This window comes from Mya arenaria, chromosome 14 (assembly GCF_026914265.1).
Source record: "Mya arenaria isolate MELC-2E11 chromosome 14, ASM2691426v1".
Taxonomy (NCBI): Eukaryota; Metazoa; Mollusca; class Bivalvia; order Myida; family Myidae; genus Mya; species Mya arenaria.
In genome coordinates this window covers 409,319-424,181 of record NC_069135.1, presented here as the reverse complement: position 1 = coordinate 424,181, position 14,863 = coordinate 409,319, and the positions used below count along the sequence as shown (strand labels likewise).

At 33.0% G+C, this 14,863-nt stretch overlaps 1 protein-coding gene across 2 annotated transcripts; it reads left to right on the top strand.

Annotated features, from left to right (window-relative positions):
* The first annotated feature begins 7,197 nt into the window (after nt 1-7,197).
* LOC128216497 (streptavidin-V2-like) lies at nt 7,198-10,096 on the top strand. 2 transcript variants are annotated; one of them, XM_052923074.1, is made up of 4 exons: nt 7,198-7,260; nt 7,508-7,543; nt 8,823-8,892; nt 9,176-10,096. In XM_052923074.1, the coding sequence occupies exons 2-4, from the start codon at nt 7,529-7,531 to the stop codon at nt 9,556-9,558; spliced, it is 468 nt and encodes a 155-aa protein (XP_052779034.1). In that variant the 5' UTR covers nt 7,198-7,260; nt 7,508-7,528; the 3' UTR covers nt 9,559-10,096. The 2 variants fall into 2 exon arrangements, with proteins under 2 accessions (XP_052779034.1, XP_052779035.1); XM_052923075.1 differs by lacking the exon at nt 7,198-7,260 and adding an exon at nt 7,364-7,382.
* Nucleotides 10,097-14,863: the final 4,767 nt, after the last annotated feature.

Here is a 14,863-nt window from a genome sequence, read left to right as displayed (position 1 = left end):
AAAAGTCTTGTCGTGGCCGTGAGTCTTTAAATGCTCCCACATTTCAGCTTGGGTAACTATTTTGTGTCCACAAATATCACAAGAAATGTTTTTTCATTGTCCTCTCTTCTGCGATGTACGAGCATATCTGCTCTGGTGGCAAATTCACTGCCACATTTAATACACACGAACGTTATTTCTTCATCATGGACACTGCATCTAAAATGAAGACAGCCATTGTTTCATCGTCAATAAATATAAGGGCATAAATTGTATGAACGATTTGTGTTCCGTTCATGAATAATAAGCAATGCTACAGGTTATTGACGGATTTACGTGGCGTTTAATATGTGCAGAAAATATGTTTACCTGTGTCTTTGAAGGGCTGTTTTGGATGGAAAGCCTTTCCCACAACAGCTAAACGGAAGTGTCCCATTATGCCTTTTCTCGTGCGTGAACTTTATTGTGTAGAATATACTGATGTCACTTTTTGAGATGCAATCCGAATAAACATTCTAAATGGTATTCTTTGTTGGTAGTTTATTTTACTCAACCCGATGAGCTACTTCGATTCAGATGTATCTTTAATTGTCAAAATAATACAATCATTATGGTAACATATAGTATATTTACACCTCAACTTTCATTCCTTAAATAAACTGCCTTGTGGAAATTGCGAAAATTTTCCGACGGAGGCAACATCTTCGGATATGTTCGGTTGCAAGTCATGGTCAATATACATGGAAATTGTTTATGTTGCTATTGTTTGTATTTTGTTAGAAGTTCCCGAAATATTATTTTAACATGTTTATTGTATGTGAAATGCATTGTTGTCATTAGTGTTTCAATTTTACGTTGAAAATTGGAGAAGATTGTTATTGGTTACAGTTTGAAAGTGATTCAAAGTGATTGATTTTATCCCGCGTTGTTGTGACGTCATATAATAAAGTGTTTCCGGTTACGGTCGCGTCCTTCTACTTACAAAATGGATAGGAAATAATTACTGTAAGTTTTTTTAAGAGATGTATATTTTTACAATTTTTTAATGAAATAATGAACTATTGGCGCATACAAAGTAATGAATTTTGAGACTGATGTCATTATCGGGGATATGAACGCATTTCATGAACTTTTACCATCCAAACTGCGTTCATACCCCCATTAGGACATCAATCCCGCAATTCATTTTTCTGAAATGTGACAAGACATTAATTCCGAAATTGAAATGTAAGACCCTGTCTAGACGCACAATGCTAGGACCGATGATGTTCTGAACAAAGGACGGCACAGACACTACTGACAATAAGTGCATCACAATATTTTGTAAAGAAATTATTTTACCCTTTAGTTTCAAATAAAAGAATGAAAAAAACAAACTACATGATGCGAAATAAAGCAAATTTAAAAAAAAATCTAATATAAGGTTAATTTACGATCGGGCAACTTAAAAGTTGTACTCTTATTCCTATAAATGCAGAACAACATTGAACACAATCGTTTAATTTACAGTCAGGAATAGATAGATGTCTTCATTTCATCCTTTAAAAGACAATTCAGAACAAACATGGTCTTAACATTGAATCAGTTAAGGAACCACTAGTCATTTAATACTTAAGCGTTGAAGTCATTAAATACACGGAAACAATCTGGTAATCAATGATCAATATTTAGATATCTTTCAAACTTTATTTTGCTGATATTGATTATAATTTAAAGTAACGTTTATAGTGAAAATAAAACTATTTACGAATATTTTTTTATTTTAAAATAACGAAACAACAAAACAGACGAGCTTATGAAGAACCTGCAACGTGTTGTTGGATTCATAAAGTTTCCTGATCAATAAATTGAGTGACACACTTAGCAGTGACATGTAGTTGTCATATATGTGTATGTCTTTTAATTGCTGTAAAACATAACCGATGCTCATTGCAAACAGGTCCAAAGAGGGCTCATTACACGATGGAGAGAAGTCGCCAATTGTTCCTAAAAAACTGCTTTTTGTCATAACCAAATAAGTTTTGCTTTTCGTCATAACAAAATACAAACATTGGCTATTTCTGTATATTGCATGCCTTATTTGTAGGTATGTATATATCCCGAGGATAGAATATGCATTCAGAGACTTCCGTTTTAAGACAAACATGGTGAATATATATATATATAAACAACTTTTTGGACCAGAAACGTAATTTGCTTCTCGTCATAACAAACAATATTTTGTCCATTTTCAGCATTTTCAGCCCACGATTTTTGAAAAAAACAACAACTATAAACAACGTATCGCTTAGTAACCGAGTGAAGTATACATTTTTCCGCTTAGCCTCCGCTATGTTTTATAAAAAATGATATAAAAATAACAAACTTACAGCGATAATCCTTTTTGAGTCGATGAGTATTTTACTTCTCGTTATAACTAAATGTGACGTCACAAACTACGTGGTATGTTCACAATATGTAAAGACTGTAACATAAACGTGATAGAAACAAAATACCCTTTCATCTTTGCTTTTCGATTAAGTGACATGAGCAAACAATATCTTAAACCGTATTGTTGTCATTGGCCTACAAAACAGTAGGTTAAATCTTATGTCGAGTAAATTTACTTTAATTACATTCAATAAAATTATACTCTAAATAAATATTTGAAAAACGCTTTTAATTTAAGGATACGCATTTAACTGATATGAATATATGTGATGTTTCATTTATAGTTCTGCGCTGTTAAGATATCGAATAATTCTTCTTAGCATGTTAATCCGAATTAACAAAGCTACAGTTTAACTACGTATTTGTAAAAGATGAATGCTGATTGATGAAATGAAAACATTAATTCCATGAACTTTACATCCTGATTAGTAATATACTGTCACTATCTCTAAAATCGTCTTCACTCAGATGTTTTTGTTTGTTTGCTATGAATGTCGCAACATTTAAAGCTTAGTAAATGTTATGTTATGTAAAAGTTGTGAGGCCTGACGCAGCAGTCAACAACTGTATCTCATAATTAAAACAAAATCAAAACCAGCCAGTTAAATGTTAATGCTCAAGCCCTTGCCAATGTTATTTGCGGTCAGAATATAATTTCATTAATTAGAAAGCATCCGACGAAAACAACGGCAAACTTCAATTAAGACATTAACTGTTTTTATTAAGTGGTTGTTTAACAGTTCAACTCATGTCGTATCGGCTTTGGTTTTCTTAATGATGCATTGTCATGGTACAAAACAGTGTTACAGCCCATCCAAAGGGACACATTTATTATTTCTTTGTCATCAGTGCGTATATGAAGACCGTGGAAGTAGTAGTTTTGTTTAATACAAAAAGTGAAGTAGATTTTTCTACAATGAAATTAACAATGTTTTCTTATAATCTTGTTTTCTCTTACCTTCCTATTATTCTGTTAAAAATGCCTTATATTTTCAACACTTTCATCCATTTAATGAAGTTAAGAGTTTTCCTTTTCCTCATTAAAGATAAAATGACTGATGAAGGGGACTACTTTAACTGATTATAACTAAACTCCCCTAGTTTTTTTCATAATATATATATGTATTGAGTTGTTTGTGGAGTTTTGTGCTGCTGTTCCATGTTGCTGTTTTGTGATTGTTTTTTTGTGTTTGTGTGTTTTATATCCTTGAAGTTTATCCTGTGTCATTAACCGGAGTTCATGTTTCCTCAGGTCAATGCATACTGTGATAAGATTAACCATAACTTACGTTTTTACTTTTTTCGGGGTTGTTGCGATAAGAGTGAGGTTTGCACACAAACTGGTTTAAACCCCCTAGTAAATTGACATTTTACTGACCGTTCCACAGCGGAATCTGATAATACTTGATAAACATACATGTATTTGTATGTATGATATTTATGCACTGTGTTGTTCGTGTTTTTTTGTGCTGTTGTTCCATATTTCTTGTTTTTGAGTTTTTATGTTTGTGTTCTATGTCTTTGGCGTTTACCCTGTGCCTATAAACGGGTCTATGTTTAAACTTTTGGCCACTGAAATTGTTTTAGTAGTTGTTCACATAAATATTAAAGTCGATCTTGAATTTTTGGTAATTTTGAGCATTTAATATATATTTTTTGTATATTTGGTGTTTATAGATTTTTTTCTTTTGGTAGAATGTTCGTGAATATATATTTCGGATTTGCTTTTATTAGTTAGGATGATATATATGAAAACCTGACATAACAAGAAAGTAAGAAATTAAAAGATTTTACTTAATGTTACCAACGTTTTATTGGGAACAGTACAAAACATTTTAAGTTCAGCATTACTTTTTATGTCCATTACAATCGGCACCTCAGGTAATTGTACACCTTCCATAGTTTAAATGTTACAAATTTGTCATTGTAGCTGCTTGTCCATATTGTGGTTTAACTCGTCTAGAATAGCCGTCCTTTTTTATGATCTCGCACGGAATGAAGCCACAAGAAGACGATGCAAGCCAACCGGTCACATGCCCACTGCCAATTGTCATTGTCGGATGACTGACTTGACGCTTGTATTTGTTGGATCTTACCCGTTTTTGAAACGGCCTTGTCCTCATTACACGACTAATTATATAGTTTTTCACTAACAGTAGATTTACCTCTGCCGTTAGGTTTACCTTATGATCTAACTAAATGCATTATTTCTAGCCCAAACTACTTAGAAAACAACTACAGGCGGCTGGAATTTGTAAAAGAATGACAAAAGAAAATGGTTTGCGCAAGTTGCGTGCTTCCGCCTCCAACATAATGTTCAACTCAGACGTTTTCCAGTATAAAAGGACAAAGGGCATCTCATCATCAACCATTAGTTCAATAACGTCTTCGAATATTTCCAATTTTCTCTCTCTTCTTGATAACAGCTAAAGTTACATGTGTTTAATGAAAGTTTAATTGTCGTTACGGTACGTCTCCTTCAAATGATTTTATTAAAAATGTTGTTATATGCAAGTTTTAAATTTAACACTTAATTATTTAATAATTCATGATAATTAAGTTCAATTGTGAGATCACGAAGATTCATTAATGTAAACTTTGTTGCGTGCTTCCGCCTCCAACATAATGTTCAACTCAGACGTTTTCCAGTATAAAAGGACAAAGGGCATCTCATCATCAACCATTAGTTTAATAACCTCTTCGAATATTTCCAATTTTCTCTCTCTTCTTGATAACAGCTAAAGTTACATGTGTTTAATGAAAGTTTAATTGTCGTTACGGTACGTCTCCTTCAAATGATTATATTAAAAATGTTGTTATATGCAAGTTTTAAATTTAACACTTAATTATTTAATAATTCATGATAATTAAGTTCAATTGTGAGATCACGAAGATTCATTAATGTAAACTTTGTTTTATGATATTGTTAGAATGAAGTTATCAGGATTTTTCAGAATCTGATAGCGTTTGAGAGAATCAAAAGGTCGTTCGAAGTTAGTTTCTTATTTGATATATGAGGGCAAACTCTATGATCATTTGTCTTTTAGAAAGTAAAAAAATGTATTTCAGTTAAATCAGTGCTTGAACATTTCTAAAATCTTAGATTTAATTACATTTTTCTGCAAGAATTACATTTCAGGCTTGTGTGAGAATTATTTTGAAAGTGTTGTTGGATTTGAATAGTGCTCATATTTTTCATGTGAACCAGGATCAGAGAAAAATACATTGTAAATCTTTGAACTTTGGTTATTTCTTTCTTCTATGTATCTAAAAATATTTCTGTGTTGTGAGTGTTTTATAGGAGACGAACGGACTCCTAAAACCATTTCAAAAATAGCAACAAAACGTGATTGTCTATTTTAAGCGATAGGTAATGTTTATTGAGTGCAACATATTGCGCAGTTGGAAAATAAGATACAATTTCATGTGACGAATTTTAATCGAACCATTTTAAAATTTTAACATCCTAGTTATGAAACTAGAACTACTAATACTTTGGATCTCCTTGGCGAAGTACTGTAACCTTTCATTAATGGAACTTTTACCAAAAAATTCAATCATTTATTTTAATATTAGCAACGATCTATATGTTTATCGAATACAAGATTGAACTATTTTTAATATATGAATATTGCATCTATTTTTGCTATATACTAAAAATTCATTCATTAAACAACTCATTTTGCCAAATTGGTTTTCTTATTTTCATCTCACCTAAAACTGAGATAAGCCCAATAGCAACCAAAACTTTTAAAGCAAAGGCGTCCCTTTCTACAGCTCCAAGATCATTTGTTAAGTAAAAACGATAGGGAAACACAGACAAGACCTATGGCCTATAGTGTGCAAGATATCGCATTTCAAATCGTGACAACCTTAAGTTCATTCACTAATTTAATGCGCAAACCATGCAATTCAAAAGGAATGAATTCAAACTTTATACATATTATATCGTTAAAGTTGCTTAATTAGAAATCTGAAATAAATAAAAATAGACGGACACGTAAATTTTGCCTTACTTTGTCTTAATTAAGAAACTCTCTTGGTATAGTCAAACAAAACGGAACTGATAACATTTACTATCGCTACTATTTGAAGAAATACCTAATTTAACACAATTTTATTGACATTAGGGTTAAAACTCATTTCTTTGTATTTGTGTGTGTGCGGAAACAAATTTGTGTGTTTCGATGGAAACGAATTTTGATAAAAACATTCATTACCTTTTTATTGAATGTTATTACCCCTTTGCATTCATAGATTCTGCTTTTGGGACTTTGAACATGGTTGTTTTTGACATGCATCAATGGTCTTGACAATGCACAGACTGGTAAATAAAGCCACATACATTGTACCTTCTATGGAAGCATATTATTTCGTTAGTAATATGGAAAACTATTCAGTTTGCATAATAATTATATTTGCTCATTTTCTTCGTGATCGAGCACTTTTTACTATGTTCTTCGTTTAGCTGTAGAATGGGTAAAATAATCTGATTTTGTTATATTCCTAAACTCTAACTTGAAGGTTCGAGTAAATTACTAAACTAGTCCAAGCTTATTAAGAAAACCTCGGTTGTAAATAAATATCACCGTGCAATCGTAAATCCTGAATCAACCTTTAGTTGTTAATTTCATCACCAGAGAAGCAGTGTTTCTTATAATAAAAAAAAGTTAAGGACAGATAAAACAGCAACTCAACATTATTTCCATTGTTCAAAAATGTCAGCAATGCAGTATAAATTGTCGAGTTATCCTGTATGTTAGTGTGTTTTAACCTTTTACTATATACAGAAAATGCATTAACTTCCTTTCCACGAACATGAGTCAGGTCCAGCGAACTGCTTACTAACCGGTATGTGGGAAGTTTATATATATATTTTGAGTTCTCACGCAAGCCTGTTACTTTATATAAAATACACTTAATCGTTTTGTTCCTGAAAAAGAGGGAAATCCTGATGTTAACATATATTTAAGGTGCGGTTTAATGCTTACATATAGAGATCGTACAATTATATGTTCAGACATTTTTTGGCATGTTTTAATTTTCGTTTATGTTACAGGGAAGTTTACAAATTAAACTTATTTATGCTTTCAAACAGGAATAGGAACACTCAGTAAACATGCTCGCTGAAACGGTAAAACTTTCTTTGTATTATTTATGTTTAAAATTGTGTCCTTTATTGTGATGAGTAATTGGACCATTCCCATTTATTGATAACATACATAGATAATATAATATAGACAATATGAATATAGAACATGTCACAATCAAAACCCTATAAAGACAAGTATGTTTACAATAAGTAGCTTAACATAACTTAAGTGGGAGAGAAGAACAAAAACACCAAAAGTCTTCAAAGATTCAAGTAAATATAAAGACAATCTCATTTTTGGGATTCCTCTCTACACTACCTGTCAATTCATTCCATATTTAGGCGAAAAACTACCGAAACAATCTCAGTAGCAAAATGTTTAAACATAAACCCGGTTTAATGGCACTGGGTAAACGACAAAGACATAGAACACAAATAACTACAAACAATGACACATGGAAGAACAGCACAAAACTCCACAAACTCCACAAACAACACAGTGTATACATACTATATATAAAAGACTAGGTATGTTTATCAAGGATTGTTAGGTATCGCCTTGGAACGATCAGTAAAATTTACTAGGGGTTAAAACCAGTTTAAGTGCTCAAACCTCACTCTTATCCCAACAATCCTTAATAAAGAAAAGACGAAAAAGCTAAATATTATCAGAGTATGCATTAACTTGAGGAAAATTAACAATAAAACTTTTTACTTTGCTTTTAAGATATTAACCGGATTAAATTTTGTTGTGCGTCAAAGAATCTATTGGGTCATATAACACAATTTATAGACACACAGTTACCCGATGCCCATAATAATATATCAGATATTTAGTTACCAGATGTTAAGACTGCACTTTAACTGCATTTTGAAAGGAAATCGTAAAAAATCGTTTGAATAGCTCAAAACTGACACACACCTTCCCGATTTACCAGGGTCATCAAAGAATCACCGCGATTCAGGCAAATATGTTTGCAAATTGATTCGCTTATAGCATTATCGACCACGATTTCGTAAATAATGGACATGTGTAGCCCACATCGACAAAGTGATGCCCATGAACAAATTGAAGCTAGCACAGACAATATATGTAAATAGTGCATACCAAGGGTGCAATATTAATTGTCATAACATTTTGGGAAACATGCTTATACAAACTATGTTTAATCGGTTTAAACAAATAACAACACCATTTGTATATTTTTACTGCAGCGGTTTTAAAAATCAATGCCCACTAAAGATGTCAACACATGCATGTCCTAATGTTATATAGTAAAAGAAAAAACATTGTGCTGGAACACCTCTGTGTTTTTTTTAGATTCCATTTGTTATCCTGCTTGTCCTTTGCTATCTGACTGGAAGCGATGCTGGCTCCTGTTCAATAACAAGTAAATGTCTACACATAATTTGACTATAAATATTATACCAAGAAATGACAACAATTCATTTATATTCGTACAAAATAACTGAACTAATACTGTTGACAATGATTTCATTCCAGTTTTGATAAATGCAATATAATTTTATGGACTATCGCCATCACTGTTTTAAAACGTCCAGGGAAGCATACGGAACGGACGACTGACAATATGGTTTATACGGTTACTGTACCAAACCACCGTGAATGAAATAATACATAACATATAATCCATGTATATATTGTCTTTCTAGCCCTATGCGAGAAGCCTATCCCATCTGGAAGCAACCAATGCGGGAAAGCAGGGACCTGGCAAAACGAACTCACGTCGGTCATGAAGTTCACTTGCAGAGATGGTCAAATTGAAGGAAAATACTGTAGCGCAGTAGGTAAGGCAAGCTACTATTACCCGATGGCTGGACGCTACTTGCAAGCTGAAAAGAACACGACCATGCTTGGATGGACCGTCTCGTGGGCGAACCAGGAACAAGGAAACAGCCAGTCGGCTACCTCTTGGACGGGTCTCTCGTACGGCGGCCAGAACATCATCCACACACAGTGGCTCCTCATGAGGTATTCCAAAGCTCTGTGGAACTCCACCATGCTCAATACGGATACATTCAAGAAAATATGCTAAGAGCGTAAATGGCATACTGTCAATGTCACAACGCTTCTGTTGATTTAATTCTTGCAAATAATTAGTATGAAATGTGTAATGCAATACCTTCTTATCAGCTTATGGAAGTATAAACAAAACTATATCGTTTATTTTGTTCTGAACTTTGGTGTTATGATATTATTGCATTTATTATTGGAACGATGTGTATGATTATTGATTGGTTTAAAGTAGAACTCGGATTTGGAATTAAGTTTTACATTAATTAAAGCTATTGTGTGAACTAACTTGAAACTAACTCAGCCCTATTACGTTTCTAAACCTAAGAGGGTAATGTACACAAGAACATAGCTCTATAAATGGTATAAATCTTTTAACAGGCTCATCATAAATGTATTTTTTTTCTGGGGAACATTTCATTTGTACCGAGCGTTATCGATAAACAGCATGTTTATGTAGAAGTTTTCACAAATTTAAGAAAGGATTCCACATTGACTTTTCGAGATTTGCTTAGGTTGCGGATATTCTTATTAAGCCAAGTAAAGTCTTAAAATAATTATTTGACACTTTTTTAATAAAATCCCCTAGGTCTTGGGTGCAACACATCAAGTGAGCCAGTGGATCGAGAGTTTGGTGAACCCGTTCGCCCTCGCCTTTTGTTCTTTGATCCAAGAATACACCATTCAATACTAAAATACCAAACACAACTTCTAGAAAGTATTCGTTACAGTGATTGTGGACGTAGCACCATACTCCTAAATCTCGGTTATAAAGGAATGATAAGGCAAATGTACTGTAAATAATGCGGGTAAAATGCTTGGTAACTATCTATTATCTCCTTTTCATAGTTAACCTTCGATGATTTCCTACTTTACCCAAACCAAACATTTGCTAATAAAACAACTTATTGTGAGCTATAAGCGTTACATTGCCCAACATAGAGCTTAAGCGTGAGCAATATGTGATTAGACAGTAATACGGTATTATAAAGCGTTCTCAAAGGTTTTCCTTGGTTCACTTTTAACTTTGTTCTTAAATGTTGACTTAGGTGATAATGAAACATATTTTGACAATGCTTATCTCATTTTGAAAATTGAGAATTGCTCTTTCGCAATTTTGAGTAGTCATAACGAGCATCCGATGAACACAACCAGATAGAGATTGAAGTTGCTACCACTCATATTTCCCTAGAAGTCTTATTGAAATCAATAGAGGAAGACGAAATTGTGAGTTTGGAAACCATTGCTGGAAATAAAACAAGTAAAATAGTGTATTTAATCCCCTTAAACCATTAACAGCGCTGAACAGGTAAACAAATGGTGATTAGGTATTCCATGGTGAAAGATCAAAGAAACTTAAGCACAATTTTATTGCAACGAGACAAAGTTTGAAAAAACAGCAAACTAAACTAACCCTAATAAAAAGATGTGATTTTTTCACAACATTTGTTCGGTTTAACTCCGAAACTAGATTTAGTGTAGATGTTTACTTCTTTGAAGATTCAAAATATGGGTTAGTTAACTATTTCTTGATACGTTAAAAGCCAAAAGGTTTGTTACCAATAAGTTATTTATCAACTAATAAATTGAAGTCCCCTGACTGTAACTAATGTTTAACCTTGCCAAACGGGATGTTTCGTCTAATAAAAGCGACCTGGTTACCCGCCACACAGATGTTTTTGTTAAGTACTGATGCAAAATATATTCGCACTATCGTTCGTATAACATAACATTAAAAAGAATTAACCGATTTATTTCATGCTTGAGACACTTTTAAAAGCCTCTAAACACAATAACTACAATTAAAAGATAATTGCCCCCTTAAACTAAGCTTGTTCTAGACATTATAACCAGTTTGACGTGCTCTCCTTTCAGCCAATAATTGTTCGTTGTCCCGGATGCCAGCTAAAGTAGCTTATATGGCGGGTATTTCAGCTGAGACGATTAAAGTGTTTTGCATATTCCATAGTTGGTTGTTCTCCATGAAGTACAATCAATGTTTTCTTTAACTGGCTAAGTCGTGGCGCAATACTTGTTTCTATACACAAAACATGAACAATAGCATGTAAAAAAACACAAAAAAACTGCAAAAATAAAACTGGTATGGAGGTACACTTTTTAAAATGTAATAATGTCTCTCAGTTTACACAGTTTGATGTAAAATGAAAAGTACTAGAAGTGTATCTCAAATTTGATATTTATTCGGTGAAATTTAAACTGTACTAACAACACAAAACGACAGGCTAGCTTCAAAGTATTTTGATCAATACATGTTGGGTTTACCGAATTGGAACTCTCAGTGAAGTAGGAGATAACATGTCGTCGATAACTGGTGTATAGATATCCAACTGCACACTTTTGTCAATATTTATCAATAATTGCAAACATCGAATGCTAACCAGGACCAGCACCATCATGAAAACGAGGAAGAATTAAGTAAATCGTATCTTATCAACAGATAAACTTCTTCAAGTTCTCTACCATCAGATACGGACATCACCTGCAAACGAATGAATTCAACCAAAGCAACAGTTCCAACTCATTCAAGAGTTATCCTTGTTTCTTGTTTTCTTTTCTTTATGGCCTCGTATAAGCATTTTGGCAATTCAGTTAGTACACATGTAAGTGTTGGATATATACCATTGTCTATATCATCACATTATTGAGATAAAAAATAGCAGTAGTGGAAGTACATTCATGAATCTGAAAGAATCCACGGACTTAATTGTCATATCTTTTCAGACTTAAGTTGCAATCTCGATGTTGTTAAAATAGTAAACCCTTGTATCACATGGAACTAGCGGATCTATATGTTGCCAGCGTAACCGAACATCTGCGACTGTCCTATATTGTGCTGCATTTTCGTACACAACAACACGTGGTAAGTACATCAAACTAGACAAAAGCACAGTTCTGTTTCTTTTGCAAGTCTAGTAAAGTCACGTGCAACAAGGTATATTTAGGTGTTCATATCGCTGCTTAATCGTTCTAAGTCTTCTATATATATACTTATGATTAAGAATCATTAATCACTACTGAGTGATAATCGTTACTTATCATCGGCGGAGCTCTATGCGATCATTCAGAACTCCTCGGCCGTTTTTATCGAAAATAACATCGGATGTATATGGACGGTTTGCATACTCACAAATCGGTATTTTTAAGTCCGCGGCAAGTAGATCGCGTAATAATTTAATTTTGCTGCTAAAATTAATGACTTAACTCTTGGGCATCTTAATTATGTTTGCAATAATACACTTCACCGGCAATCAATTTAAACTTAGATTAATAAATACAATCTAAAACACTACAATTAATTAAAGATATAATTAAAAAAATCCGAACTACTTCTGCTGATGTACCGGCATACATCCGAGGTTGTTTTCGATAAAAATGGCCGAGGAGCTATGAATGCTAGGCGATATTCAAAATAGGGGCCCGTATCAATAAAGGATCTTGGTCGTTACTTCAAAATCATGAACTTGTAGGAAGGTTTCAGTTGGCAACACGTTTTTGGTTTTTGGTTTCTCAACTATGTGTATATATCTGCCGGCAAAAGGTTAGTTTTTATAAATATATACACAAATAAATAATACATGTCGCTAAGAAAACTTCACTTTTAACTAAGATATATATTAAAACGGGCCTCTCACAAGGTGAGCAATTTGCAAACAAAAAGTATGCTGATCCCGCTTATAGCTATTGGTTTGAAAAACCTGTAAAACTGTTATAAGAGAAACATTTCTATGCGATCCATTGCTTCATATGATCAGAAAGAAAAAAATGAAGAAAATTGTATTTAAGAGAAAGCGGAGTGGGCTTTTGAATGGTGTTTAAGGTGTTACTACAATTTATTATCCCTTATGAGATCATTTTTTTTATCATTAATTATGTCTTAATGTATCAAATACGGCACGTGCGAAGAATCTTAAATAGATGTGTTACTTTCTCCAGCACCTTGGAGCAATAGGCGCTAACAAATTATGGTTGAACATTCGTGTAGCAGACGGTAAGCGTTTCGCAGACTTAAGCGGTGTAAACAATGGTTGCAGGTGACATCAATCTTAATGTTTCACAAAATATATATTCGGTATAATTAAAAAAATATCAGATTCCATGAAGGGTGATCTGGTATTATATAATGATCTGACAATTCTGATTTATTTTTTAGTCTTGCGAATCTCCTCATCGTTTTATGGTTGTCATTACGAACTTCCGATGAACACAATTATACAGAAATTTCAATTGGTAACACTCGTATTTTCCTTTTGGCATCAATTAAGGCAGACGCAATTGTGAGTTTGAGAGACACTGCTAGAAATAAACAAGTAAATGGTGTAATTATCTTCCTTAAAAAAGTTAAACAGCTCTAAGCGGGAAAACGAGTGGTGATTAAGCATTCCAGAGCGATAAATCGTATTGCTTGAAAAAGTTAATTAAACACCATTTTGATGGCAAAGCGGTATGGTTCTAAATATTTGACGAAATAAACTATCCTTGACAATTTGATGTTAAAGCTGCACTCTCACAGATATACCATTTTACCACTATTTTATTTTTTGTCTTGGAAAGAGCACATTTTTGCGTAAGTATCTGCAAACCAATGATATAAGATTGTTGACAAAACATCAGATCCTAGATTTTCATATTTCCGTTCGAAAATTAATGTTTTATGGCTTAAACCGTTACTAACCGCAGACTTTACTCGCATTATTGTGAAGGTTAACTTTTAAAGCAAACTAACCGATTTTTTTTGATTTTTTTTGATTTTCCTGTTTTACAATTGATACACTTTTAAAAGGTTTAAAAACACAATGACGTCAATAAAAATATCATCTAAAACTAAGCTCTGTCAAGAAATTAAAGCTGCCATTTCGACATGCATCTCCTTTCATCGGATCTTTAATTTGAATTAAATGTCTACGCAGCCCATTCAGCATTAGTTTTTATGGGTTCTTTATGATGTGTATGAAAGGATGATAACATAAATATCAATTATTTTTATTTATATTTAATCATTATGGCTGGTTAATTATCGCATGAGAACGTCCGAAATAATTTTATCCATCATTTGTGATACTTGTCAGGTACACCATTTATTTCAATTTCATAAAGAAGCTGAGGTATAGCAAACGTTTCTACTATCAATACTTTCCCTTTCAGCGTTAAATTGCGTGATTTCAGATTGTTAATATCAGATTTTATTTTAGCGAGGAAAGACTCGTAAATAAAATGTGTCCACGATGTTCTTAAACTTCGGTGAGTTATTTTTTAATATACCTCATCTCCAAAGTGGCTGAATCGCGTTTCTTTGTTATCCGTGCGAG

What these genes read in the sequence shown, in the direction of transcription:
- LOC128216497 (XM_052923074.1), top strand. An exon ending in TGGCTCCTGTTCAATAACAA is followed by an intron (nt 8,893 to 9,175) that starts GTAAATGTCTAC and finishes TTGTCTTTCTAG; the next exon opens with CCCTATGCGAGAAGCCTATC.